This window comes from Python bivittatus, unplaced genomic scaffold (genome assembly GCF_059951505.1).
Source record: "Python bivittatus isolate LINGU-HERP-01145 unplaced genomic scaffold, Pbiv_v1 ctg000670_np1212, whole genome shotgun sequence".
NCBI lineage: Eukaryota > Metazoa > Chordata > Lepidosauria > Squamata > Pythonidae > Python > Python bivittatus.
The window spans coordinates 11,724,897-11,738,979 of record NW_028277094.1 but is presented as its reverse complement, the minus strand read 5'-3'; the positions used below and the strand labels follow the sequence as shown (position 1 = coordinate 11,738,979).

General features: G+C 43.9%; 1 protein-coding gene across 8 annotated transcripts in view; it reads right to left on the bottom strand.

The window, feature by feature from the left end:
- Positions 1–14,083, bottom strand: part of MBNL3 (muscleblind like splicing regulator 3) — a 64,291-nt gene that overhangs the window by 24,375 nt on the left and 25,833 nt on the right. For all 8 annotated transcript variants that reach the window (XM_088151743.1, XM_088151736.1, XM_088151744.1 and 5 more), the window contains exon 3: positions 129–293. In XM_088151743.1, coding sequence (XP_088007869.1) covers positions 129–293 — 165 coding nt within the window. The remainder of the gene's footprint in view (positions 1–128; positions 294–14,083) is intronic.

The following is a 14,083-nucleotide window of genomic DNA, read 5'->3' as shown; positions in this document are numbered from 1 at the left end:
AAGTTAACCCGCGGTTCATCCTAATCTTGTTGGAAATGCAGCCCTATTTTACCTCTAACCCTGCAATTTTTTTTTTCCAAAGTATCCCCAAGCTGGACCTTATCCAGAGAATTATTCCTGCCACTTACAATTGGCTGCAGCTGGGCTCCGGGGACCATGAACTGCATTTGCTGTGCAAACATGGCAGCGGCTGTCTTCTGCTGGATCAGGTTGTTGCGTCCGTTGATTTCAAGTTGTGTTTTTAAGTGTGGTGGAGGGTGAAGGTATTTGCAGTTTTCTCGAGTGCATCGACCCTAAAAGGTTTGTGAAAAAAGAAAAGAAGATCTTCAGAAGCAGAGTCCCTGGGAGACCAGGATAAAATGGATTACTCAGGGCCTGGAGGAAGAGGGGAATTTATCCCACATTTACTTCTGATTTTACACAAGACATTAGCACAGAATATACACAACAGGATGCAACTGGTTTTAAATTTCTTTTTTTTTTAACTTAATTAGTGAATTTAACAAACAAAAATAAAAACACTCCAACAGTGAGAATGTAATTAAGAAGTATGTACAACAGTCATAAAAATAAACTAAAACTTTTTTTAAAAAGTTAAAAGCAGTAATATACAATTTGGGTGTTCTATCCTGAAAAATAAAATTAGCTATCTAGGGCTACAATGTGAATATATCCTCACTGGCCCCTGCCAGGTTCCATTATCCAACTGAAATAATAATAATAATATCACCAGTCAATTGCAAAAGGCAGCTTTACTTGCAACAGGCATCCTGTGACAATACCTTTAACACTATCGAACAACAACATCTGCCTATCCCAGGTCCTTGAGAAGGAGTCAATAGGTGGATAAAAATGCCAAATCCAGTCTAAATAACTGGATGACCAACAACAATAATAATAATACAAGAGAAAGAACTGAAGAAAGTCACAAAACATAAAGACCTGCAAATAGAAGTAGAACGACTGTGGCAAAAGAAAGCAAAGATAGTACCAATAGTAATAGGCACCTTGGGTGTAATTCAAAACATCTGGAGCACCACTCGAAGACCATCAGCACTGACAAAATCACCATCAGTCAATTGCAAAAGGCATCTTGACTTGGAACAGCTTACATCCTGAGACAATACCTTTAACACCATCAAACAACATCTGCCTATCCCAGGTCCTTGAGAAGGAGTCAATAGGTGGATAAAAATGCCAAATCCAGTCGAAACATCTGGCTGACTGTGCAACCAATAATAATAATACTATAGCAGCGTGCCTGCCTGAAGCATGATCTCCATTTCCAGAGATGCTTCCCAGCTTCCTATACTACCTCTGGAGGCATTCTTAGAAAGTAAAAATATGAGAAAGCGGCAATCCAGCATTTGATCTGAATGTGTGCCCTCCTATCCCAGTAAAAATTACAAAAGCCAGAGAGGTGAGGGGGGGGGGATCCAGGGAGAACCAAGAGCTGTGAGGATCCCAGTCACTCTGTGACTGGCCATGACCCTCTGGCAGCCATGTGGTGACAGTATCATCAACATGACCCCATTCCAAATGGTTTGGGGACAGGTTCTAATATCCACATCTCTTTGAAGAGCTCATTTTCTTCTTTATTTATTCTAACAAAAGGGAGAACTTTCAACCTCTTAATCTCAAATAGGATCATCCATCCACAAAATTCTACCACCATATTCCTACCTGCCTTAGGGTGCATGTGTAAGCCAGGCCCCCAAGGTGCTAGCAATTCTGTACCCTGCAAAGGGTTTCTGACTCTTTGTACTCCCTCTCCCGATGCTCAACCTGGATCCGCAAAACCTGTGTCCCATCGGAAGCCGGTCCGAAACACATTACAGAGAGAATCGTTTCGGAATGACGTCTCCAAGTCTCTTCCAGTTGAGGCGAGAACTGTACATCCCAGCCCTGTACTGAGGTCACAAAGCCTCCCAGCCAAATTTAGAATAATTTCTCTTGGGGGGATTGGTTTGGTTTGGTTGGATGTATGTATGTGAAAATACGCTATCAACTTCGTAAGCAACTGGGTTCCTAAGCCAAGATTTCACTGGGAACATGCGTTGTTTTAATTGGCGACTTTGCAGAACATTAAATCAGCTTGGCGATTCCATGTGGCTGGAGTGGAGGGGGGAGGATGCAGCACAGACGGAGGGGTGGGGGATTTTAGCTCTCAGTGGGCAGGGCCCCTTGAATCAGCACGCTGGAATAAAAAATGATATTCCTTGGAAGCAATCCGCTGACTCAAAGGTGTTAATAAATTCTAACTTCAAGAAAAGCCTGTGTGTGTTGCGTTTTTCCTGCCTTCCTTTAATTGGAATCTTGTTTTTGACTAACAGAAACCACACAGTGTAGTGGTTAGGGTGCTAGACAAGGACCAGGAAGATCAAATCCATCCTCAGCCATGTGTCAATCATTCTTTCTCAACCCAGCCCACCTCACGGGGTTGCTGTAGTAGAGAAAAACTGGAGGAGGGAGTGCTGTATAATGTCAGGCTTTCTTCAGCTGGCAATGCAATCCCCCCGCCCCAAATAGATTTCCAAGGTCATGAAAGCGCAAGTAAGTAGATTTTTTCCTAAAAGTTTGGAAACCATTAGGAAAGAACTCCGGTGACTACTGTATAGCAAACGTGAGCCCTATTTATAGTGAAATTAAGGTTTGCCTGAGCAATGCAACAGGCTAAATGCTTGTGTCTTTTCAGAGGGCCCTGAGCTGGCCTGGCTTCCATCTGTCTCTTGTTTTGGTAACAGACGATTCTGCTATCAGGCTGATATCAATGGTCCAATAAAACAAATGATTCCAGTTGTTCCTTTCTGGTCAGTTTCAAAAATATGTGGCCTGTTTCTCTTTTAGCGAATCATGACACATCCATGCCCCACCTCCTATTACCCATCGTATCACAGCTCTGTAGGAAGTTCCTGCTGTTCAGCTGGGGCTGCGTTGCAGAATCCATGAAGCTAGAAAAGAGCTCAACTGCTGGGGTCTTCGTGGGCATGTCCATGAGGTCATCTTAGCAACAGGGCTTCCCACCGTCTTCTCCAGGGGATTTTTTAGCTTTCCCACTTCAGCCTATAGCTCTGGGATTTTTTCCCACACAAATAGTAACTAGGTATTTGCCATGAACCCTGGATCACCTCTGAGGGATCCCCATGTTCGGCTAGAGGCTGACCCCTGTTGTGATGGACCCCCTGAATGGCCGAGGTGACTACACTTAAATCCCACTCTGGGCAGGGCTGGCTGCAGCTGAGACTTTAATATGAGGTAAGACAAGACCACGCTTTCTGCAAGTCTCCCGCACAGCCCCTTCACTGTATGTATGACACTCTGATGGTCCTGATGAGAGGAAGGGAGAGTTGCTCCCCCACCCATTCTACCCACACAATGACCCCGACACTTCCAGGGCAAATCTCTTAATCCCATTCCACAACTCTCTCCCCCTCCCTGCCTGATTCTCCCTTGAAGGTCATCTGGGGATGGTGCTGCCCCTGAGGTCTGCTACAAATGGCACAGCCACTGCCCACGGCCCCTGGGCAGAGAATGGCCAGACGCCAGAGAATAAACGCAGCATTCCTGAGCGCAAAGGCAGGCATCACTGCCTTTGTTTGGCATCAGGGTCTCTTAACTAAAGTTTGGCGTCTTGCCCAGGGGATGCCTGCTCTGCTCTGAATCGGAGATGTCGAGCCATCCCACGTCTGAAAGCATCTTTTGGGTTAGATGCAATCCAGACATAGGGGGAAAAGGAAGCAGCTGGCAGAAGGGCTCACAATCCAACGGCTTCCAGCACCAAACAACCTATTATTAGTATATTATTTATGTGTTTGCTTGCTCGCTTGTTTATTAATTATTACCTACATTACACAGGCACGCAGCCTGAGACCTGTGAGCCAAGCGGTCTTCAAACCGTAATGTGAGAAAGGAGAAACGATTAACTAAATAAGAGGGGGTTCACAGTAGCTCTATTCCATTGTCCTTAAACGTAAATCACAGCGAAGCCAGTTTAGCTTCACTCAACTCTCAGGGGCCAAGTGTGGCAACCTGGAAAAGAAGTGTCCAATCCTGATACCAATCAAAGAAAAACTCTGGGTGTCTTACAGAGTCCAAGAAAGTTCCAATCCCCAACAGACGGTCTCTGCCCTGCAATTAGTTGCAGGGGGTGGGTGGGGTCAGAAAAGTCAAGATGGTGGCTACAACCTGCAATTGAAGCCCCACCCTTTTTCACATGTGCTGCATGGCTTTAGCTGCCATCTTGAGTTTTTGGCAAACCGCCCCCCCCGCCGCAGAACCCCCTGAGCCTGTGATAATTTATGATTTCAACTTTTGGAGAAAGTGTTCTATTAATGACAATCTAGCCACTAAGCTGATAACAATAATGCATCTTTTACAATATAGGAAGCACATGCAGTGGGGCATAACTTGGAGAAAACCTCCTCCTTGTGTGACTGAGTTGGGCGTGCTAATTCCTCAGCTCCTGTGGAGCCCCTCCAGATATCAAGAGCCCAACAGAAAAAGGAAAGAGAAGAAGAGGTGTTGCAAAGGAGCCTATTCAACTGAAAGGACAGGTTGTGGAAATCACAAGGGCCAATTTGTGTTTGCGTTGTCACATAATTTAGAAAAATCAACTGCTTTAATTAACATAAACAGCTCCCGGACTTAAAAATAACAATCCATCTGAGCTGACAATTTGTTTTCAATCTGGGAAAAAAATCCACGCCAAGAAATGTGCTGCATTTTTAAAATAACTCCCTCAGATTAGAGAAGGAGAGACACGAAGGTGACTCAATCGTTTTATTTTAGCCAGACTTAAAAACAGTCTCTTCGACTGAATTAGAATGATATGAAAGAGCCAATGGGCCTTCCTTCTGCAAAAAAAAGAGAGCATTTTTGTTTCATTTCGGGGGTTGGGGGTAACAGCTACAAACCACTGAGTAAATAAGATAACAAAACTTCTCCAAGATTAGTAATTATTTTGGGTGATCCGTAAAGAAATTTGGATTGTAATATTAATCAAAACAGCCCTCCGCACAAATGAATTTACAGACAAACTAGAAAAGGGAGCAGAATTTTCCCAGCCTGAACCGTTAAGAAAGGTTTTCCTGTACAAAAATCAGCCAGGGAAACTTTCTGCGGCGAGGAAGCTAAACTCAAATCACTTTCTAATCACACTGATTCAGCTGGAGGGAAGGAAAGCAACGGGGATTAATATGCAAAAACTAACTTGCAAAAACGGTTTGCCAAGAAGTGGATTTGACAGGGAAATTTAGAGGTGGAATCGGAGAGTTCTCTTGGCAAGGAATTAAATAATTCAGTTTAGAATCTGGTTTACACCTGTGGCAGAAATGAGAAAGTAGAAACGAGACCGTGCCAACAAGCAGACTGCCCTGTATAAATGCCATTTTTTAAAAAAACAAAAAACAAAAGTCTGCACAAACACAAACACACATAGATGCACAAGCTGCTAGCTCTTTCCTGCAGTAGTTTAAAATCTGAAATTATGCTGTTCATGTATTGTACTTCTCCACTTTCCTGCATTGCTTAAAGGGATGGCAAAATGCCCTGTTCGCTCTCCCAATAATGCTTTAAAATGGAGCGATCCTGGCCATTCTTGTCCTCTGATGCTTATAAACAGCACATCTTTTCATTTTCCACAGGGCCCACCTGTTTCAAACACAAAATGCCAGTGTCACAGCTACTATGAAAAGAAGAACAGATGCTCCTTCTTCTATAGTCAATGCTCTCCTCTTGTCAAATGAGATCAACTTTGGGTAAAAAACATATTAACTGCCAAGCCTTCAGCTCTCACGTTAACAACATTGTTTCATAGGACATGATTTCAAGTTGTAGCATAAAGAAAGTTGGTTTGCAATCCAACACAAAAAGTAAACAACTTTTTTATGCTACTACTTGAAATCATGTCCCAGGAAACGATGTGAATTCATAAAGCAACTGCCCCAATCTTCTCAAAAATTTCCCAAGGTGTTGAATGCCAACAGAGACGATGCCAGAAAGCCTGTTTTGGGTCAGCCTTTGTCTTGGTCTTGGTCTTGCTTCAAAAGCAACTGAGTGGTTCCAATCCAACCATCTAGCTGAGGCCGCACAAACATCCATCCATTCATCCATCCGTTCATCCATCCATCCATCCATCGCCACCCATCTTAAACAACTCTAGGCAGCTCACAACAATAGTAAAACCAGCAACTATAAAAACCACCGTAAAACAATCAAACAGTAAAACAAACAAAAACAAAAACAAAAACAAATCCCCTGCGCCTTAAACATTGGCCAGAACCCCCAACCACCCCGAGGAAGCATGGCTAATGCTTGGCTCACATGTTCAGATACCTGTTACTTTCCCAGCCGCGCAAAGCTCTTGTATCTACCCGGCGCAAAGAAGCAGATTAAGTGGCGATCACAACTTCCAAAGCTGGAAGGCTAATGCTGAAGATGCAAGCCGTAATTCTCTCCTTCCCCACAAGGTGCTCGTACAACAAGCCAAGAAAATCTAAGGTGCACCAGCTGAGAACATCTGCAGCTGGATCTCTTGAGCAAGTATGATGCTTAAACCTGGTTTCCTTGTACTGTTGCTTCCCAATTTCCACCACCATTTTTCTCCTCTACATCAAAGCATGCAAGGGCTATTTTTCCTTCCCTTGGAAGGAGCGCCCATACAGCAGGGCGTTTGGAAACCAAAAGGTATCGTTTTCCAGATCTATCCCCATAAGCCCATTTCTGCTAAGACTAATGGATTCTCCTCTAAAGCTCCCTCTGCCCAAAAGAGAAACAATCATAGTTGAAATCTGAAGAATGGTAGAAGTGGAAGTTGTGGGCCCTGATGACCCAAAGAAATAACAGATAAGCCATTAAACAACGTTTGTACACCATCAAATTTAGTCATGCTCACTTCTCTGGGAGACACAAAACCCATCCTATTAATTCTGCTGGAAGTTTTGTGACTACCAGGTCACAACTAGATCCAACTAGGAGTTTCTTTACACTTTGCGGTTCCACTTGTAGTGAAGCCCTCTTCAACCAGGACCTCTGTACACATCCCATCATCCCCAGCCAGGAGACAGCTTTTCTACTATGAAGGGACTAGCTCAGAAGAGCTTTTCCTTTCCCTCTGCAATGGACAAGTTCTTGCTCTAACAAGATTAATTGTACAGACATACGCAAAGTGTTTGTCAGTAATTCTATTTACATGTAAATTGGTAAGATGGAATTGTGATATCCGAGAGATGTGTATCAGCCTTGTTATATCCTCTGCGGCCATTTCCCCCTATTATTTTCCATCTCGATCCTAATTTCTAACAAGCACGTGGGACATTTGATAAATGAGCAGCTCTATTTCTCAAGAGCCCATTAACCTTTCAAGAAAAAGCAGGCTTCCAGAAACATCCTCATGAAAAAACAAGCCCAGGCTGTTCCCTGCTGCCTGTAGGCTGTTGTTGCATGATGGACGCTGGGCCCAAATATGGCCTGGACAAAATATTGCAGCCCACCCATCACTGCTAACTGCCCATCCTCTTATGCTGAGAGGGGAAATCAGATCTGATTGGGAGGATTTGCTTTATTCACGGGTCAAAAGGGACTTCCGTGCACAGGCAAGTTTACACCCTGGACGCCACCAACCCTCTACTTCAGACATCCAAATACTATTTTTCCACCAAAATGAGCAGCAAAACAAGAAGAGAAATAAGTGCAGGGGGCAGGCAGATGGATAGCCCAAGCTGCTGAGGGCTGAGGACCCTGCTTTCGTGCCCTGATTAGACAGGCCTTGGATGCAAATGCACCACGTGTGGACCCAGGTCTGGATAAATGCAGGAGTTAAGAACCGGGTGCACCACCCCAGCGCGTCCTCCTTGCATCTCAGCATGTCGCAGATTGCACCAATCTGTCCAAAACCAAAACTCTGGTTCCTCCAAACCAGTTTCACCACATCTTAAGCTCCTAAACTCAAATTAGCCAGCCTATCTCCTGACATCCTCATTCTGCATCTAAATTCTAAATTACTGTAGCCCCATGATTTTTTTAATGGGAGTCTGATTTATTGTTTTTATCCACGAACTGTTTACAGAGGGTTTTTTTTTTTTTTTGGTACACTGATATAGGTTCCTTTGGGAGGAAGAGCAGTATAAAAATAAATCGCATAGAAATGAAAAATGTAATACCCTTCCTGCTGCCTCATTCTGGCTCTGGCGGAGACAGAATGGATTCTGAATTCGTCCGGCTGCACGTGAGGTGAGCAATCCCACGCGAGGGAGAGCAACCAAGAGAAAAGTGGTTTTTAAGCCCCGAGAACCTCGACAAATCAACAGCGAGGGGTCTGAGATGTGACGGGCTGGTATTCACTGGGCCTTTTATCCCACCGCTTGTGCACAGTGGCAACAGGCCGTTCTTGAAAAGCCTTAATCCCCGGGAGATGGTTTCTCAGCCTGCTGCGCCAAATAATTGTTTTTAGAGGCCCAGAATTAGGAGTCGGCTGCCCCAAGCCTGCCGAAGACAAGGAAAGCCGACTCTCCAGGCTTCTCCAGCGAAAAGAGAGGTCACAAGAGGACAAAGCCGCTGCGAAGGAGACCGCTTAAGCATCGTCAGTAGGGAAGTCGGGGAACGAGGCAGGAAACTGGGACTTCTTGGGCACAAGCCAGGCGTGGTCGGCAGCCAACTCTGGCGGTGGTGGGTTCCCCATCTCGACAGGTTTTTTAGGAGGAAGCTGGAGAGCCCTCACCTCTCCAGGATGGCTTAAATGGCTTTCCTGCACATTGCAGAGGGTTGGACTAGATGACCCTTGCGACCCCTTCCAACTATAATTCAAATTGTACAAGACCCTCATGGCCCCTTTGGCCCATTTACAAAGGACTAGACGGAGACAGGCTTGTTACATTAATGCTGGAAGAGCGAGCCCAGCTGTTCAAGATGTGGGGACCATTTCTAAGACGGGGCTAATGGCTCAACTGTACCCATGAACCTGGCTGCACCTTCTTTATTTTTCTATAAAGGGATTACAGAAGCAACTGGGTACAAATGCAGGCAAAGACTGGGGAAGGGGGAAGTGCACAATGTTCATTTGGGGAAAACCTCCCTGCAAACAGAAACAGGTTAGGGAAAAGTCAGATGTGCCCTGTTAAAAGGAATTGAGAACCGTCTTAAGAGTCCCTTTAAGATATAAACCTGAGGCTGGGTTATAAGAAGAATCAAATAGTAAAGTTTGTTTGGTTTTTTTTTCTGATTCTGCTGTTTTAGATTGAGATGGAGGGCATGGGATGTCGGTGTGAATGCTCCTCCCCATGAGAAGCCACCAGTGAATTAGAAACACAGCATGTCAAGTACAACTCCAGGAACTGTTAATCCTCCTTGGTGCTGCTTTCCACAGTCGTGCCAAAGTCAGAGTCAACAAAGTTGGTTTTCAATTCCAATAAATTCCAATTAATCCCAATTTATTTATTGCAATCCCATTAAGTTCCCAGTGTCAACTGTGGGACCAGCTCATACTAGAGAGATTAAACTATCTCTGATAACAGTCTATGTTATCCTTTACTAATAAATCCTGTTTTTGTTCTGTTATCCCCACCCTCATTTGTGGGGGGCTTCCAGTTGGCTTGTTCAGAAATCCAGCTCTTTAGAAATCTGGATTTTTCTTCCATAACTAACTTATTTTGTAGGGAAAAAATTAGAAACATCAGCAAGAAACCCAAGAAGGATTACAAATTGAAGGAACCCTTTACCTGGCCCCTGCAGCACCTGTTAAAATTCCCTGAACGAAGACATGTAATTCTTTCATAAAAGTCTTATATGGCCACAGCCAAAAGCTAAACTCCAGCCCGAAACAGTATATAGAAAATGAAAATATAGGAGGGACGCTAAATCCTTTGGAGCTGTGTGTCTGCTTTCAGTGGAATAAAATCTCTGCTTCTGAGAATAGCTGGATTCACACGCTGAACCAAGCCATCCCACAACCTGTCTGGTTTTAGCTGAATGTGTTTTGGGAACCCAGGCTGTGACTTGTAAACTACAATTTCTTGTGTGGTGAGTTGTGAGACCCCAGCCAACTGTGACTTCTTCAAGAAGAACTGCTGAAGCAGACCAGGATGGAAAACAAGGCCCGACCCTGATCCGTATCTCCTGTTTGCAATAGGGACTGAGCAATTAGGTGTCAATCGGAGTTGATGAATCATCTCTCTGCCCTGCAGCTACTCAAACCAAGTTAAAAGAAACAAACAAACAATGCAGTTGGGAATCATCCACCGGACTTCCTTGTACACGGGTGGTCCTACAGCAGCCTTTCTTCTTTAAATCCATTTCTCCCGGCCTGAGGAGTTAGTGCATTTAAGGGCAGTTTGGGAATTTTTCCAGTTTGAGAAGTTTCTCAGCCAGGCTCGCTTCTAGCAGACCCAGTGAGGACACCCCGAGATGCCCAACTGCTGCTATGTTTCACTGCTCTCACTTCTCCCTCTGCCCCAACACCACCATAAAAAGGCATTTAGTTTAATGATCTTTTCAGCAAATCAAGAGGGGAAACCCCGTTTTGTGAAAAATCACAGCCAGCTAATAAATGGTTAAAAGAAACTTCTCCCTAATCTTCTCCCTCATTTTTATTGCTGGCTAAGGGGGAAAAATCTTAATTAAAACAAATGTAGGTTTATCTTATGCTTGAAAGATTACAAACTTAAAATAGTGTCCAGGATTTGTCAGCCATTCCTAACATCTTAAGAGACTAGAGGTGAATCCAGGAACATCTTGATGGTCAATCAGATGGGGCAGGGAAATCACCCCACTTCACTTCACTTCCAACTTTTTGGAGGATCCAGTGGATCCAGTCTTGTTAATATTAAACATTGACTGTCGCCTCTCAAGATTTCCTTTCAGATCCAGCTTCATCTCAATTCCTTCCTTTCTTCCATCTTCTTTTACTGGGTTTATATGCTGCTGCAGTCAAAGCCAGCTCTGAGCTGCAGGCATCCCAACCACTGTAAATTGGGTTAAAAACCTAAATAAACATTATGATGAAATAGCAACGACCACAGCTCATAAAAAATAGCAGACTACAGTAACTGTAGCTTGGGAATCCGAGGCATTCACAGCCACCGAACACATAACCAGTGCTACTGCAAGGGAGAACAGATCAATTTGCTAAACTTCACACATAAGATAACCCTTCCAATGCAAAAGAAGCCATGGGCCAGAGACAATCTGTCTGATCTCCTGATTTCTGCTGTGCTGGACTTCGACCTTGGCCTAATCTGTGCTATGCATCTGTCTATCAGTCACCTACTTGCAGGCCTAACTGTGAAAATCTTGTCTCCACCCAGTGATGCCCTAATTTTCTTGTGGGGGCAACCAACAAGGCACCTCAGTCTCACTTCTCCAAACTTAATGCTGCTGCAGATACTTCGGCAGAACGAGAGCAACTGCACGGCCCACAAGCAGTTTTTCCTTTCCAACGGCCCGGGCGCAAGCTGCCTCGCACAGCTCAGGCAGGTCCGCTGAAGCCAATCAGTAAGAAAGTGCCATTTGCTTCCTACGTGCAAACCATGAGGATGCTGCATGAAATTATCGAGAGCTCCTGAAATATTTATGTGACTTCAAGCTCAGCGCTATGGTAATTTTTCTGCTCTTCAGTTTGCAAGGTTGTCCCCATAACACCCTTTCAGCAGAAATAGCTGAAATATGAAGACTGGAAAGGAGTGCTGGCCACAGAATATCAAAACACTCTCAGAGTGTTCACTCTCAGAGATCTAGAAGAATAGGAGATCCTTCCAAGGAAGCTGCCCAAGAATCTACCAGCCTAACAGTCAAATCCTTTATATCTACCTCCATGGATCAGGTAACCCAAGTGGGTAGAGATAACCTACCTACCTAGTTAAGAGACCGTAACATCATTTCAGAGATATTCCTCAATGCCTTCCACAATGGCAAAGCTTCTAATGTGCTGCCTTCATTGGAAAAGTTCTTAAAAATTCAGGGAGATATTCAGAGATGTGTCTGCCTTGAAAATAGCCCATGTCGTTCATATTGAACTGTACAGCACAGTCAAGCATCAGGAGTTGACCACAGGAAATGTCTTATGACATTTTGTATTATGTCATAAAATGTTTTATAATTTTTATGTCATAAAATATTCTATAAAATTTGCCAAATTTCAATTCCATGGGAGTTGTGGGTCCTGGATTTTGGACACATTCTGTAAGTTAGCCCATTTGAGGTACCTTGATTCAAAAACTGTTGGCCTGTGATGCACTGTTTTGCCCAGTTAAAGGTTACAAACAGACACAAGAGTTTTAGTGGTATACAGATAGAAGTTGATGGATAGATAAAGATATTGATAGGAGCATCTTCAGGGCATCTTCAAGATGGCAACCTCAACAGCATGATCAAAGCTTCTAGTGTCATGGCCACAATCTTGTCTTTTCTGACCATACCACGAAGGCACCCATGAATACTGAGGTTTCTAACATGTATGGCTCTCCTATATCAAGTTCCCTGACTACAAAACCTACGAGGAACTTTGCAGGCAAATTCAAAGGTCCATCTAAACTAGCAACCTACTTTCAACACTGAAGAGCCATGCATGAGATGAGACTTCCCCTTTAGAAACTTTAGTGGCATCCTGTCTTTGAGCATGGAAATTCCTTCCATACAGCTGTTGTGAGCATCAGCTTCCTTCCTCAAGGTGAGACCATCTTGGATATGACCCCAGGCCACCATCTTGTTTCCCACAGATGCCAAGGTGAGTAGCAGAAACAGGACTTGACTCCAACTGCATTATGGGAGAAACAAAAAACATCAACTGATGCTTGTTTGGGGCAGAGTGGGGAAAATGAAAAAGCAACGAAGAACCGTTGGAATACGTCAGCCATAGTTTAGATAAGGGCATCTCCATTTCTTTTAAAAAAAAAAAGAGTTTCAGGAATTAGATGGTTTGGAAACCCTTCAGCAGGAAGGACTGCCTTCTTTTATAATTATTGTCACAGCTTGCTCCCACATAAGTATCCAGCATTTCTCTGCAATTCCTCGTGTGCATTTTTAAGGATTACTGTCGGTTCAATTACCTTAATTGCATGGCTGTGCTCAATGTAACATGATCCAAAAGGAGATGGCTGGTTACAACCTCCTAATTGCCACTACTTTTTCCCTCTGATATACAGATTCGTTTTCCTTTTTCTCATTAGCCAGAAAATGCAATAAGTTTTCTATCAGTAGAAGAAAGCTGCAAGTATAAACTCAGTTTATCCCTAGAAGTGAGAGAACCAGCACGCAAAGGAGCTCCAAATTTAACAGGAGACAAAGGGAGATCCCTGCTGCCTTCTTGGAGGTGAGCTGGATCAGTTCTGCTTTGTGAGCTGAGCTAATTTGTTTTCAAGTCCAAAACCCAACATGTTCACAGGTCTTAAAAAAAAACCTAGTTCAGTCATTGTGTTGGCTGCATCCCAAATACAGGAGTCAAACTGATTTGCCACGCAAAATATTTAACCACTGAACAAACGTCACAGAAAAGCAAGGTAAACATATTACTCTTGAAATCCAAAGTATTTGCATGGATACTGCAACTCACAGCATTCAAGGACACAGCAGAACAAAGGAAAACAGGAGAAAATACACTCAGAAACCCTTCCTTTTTAAGCAGCAGCAGCAGCAGCAGCAGCAGCAGCAGCAGCAGCAGCAGCAGTTTGACCCAACATTGTTCAAGGATCAGGGAATTAGCTATCAAATATCCACTTGAGAAGGCAAAGGACAGGCCTTTCCAGCTTCTCGGCTTTCTGAATAAAGCACAGCAGAGACAGGACGAATTAACGGTCACATCATTTCAGAGAGGAAACATCTCTTGCACTAATTAATGCCCACATCCATATGTGAGTCCTTTTCCTCCCATAAAAGCCTGCAGTGAAGCATTGGGTCAATGCTCTCCCTCTCTCGCACAGCCTGATGAGGCTGTTGGGTGGTAAAACACAGAACCTGTTGAGCTCCTTGGAGCAATGTGGAACAAGATCTAAAATACAAATATTTCACTCCATGTTAAGTCTTCAGATCTCCAAGTTTCTTTCACCTGCACCCAAATTTTCTTATGTGTCCATCAAGGCTTGATTAGATCGTGCAG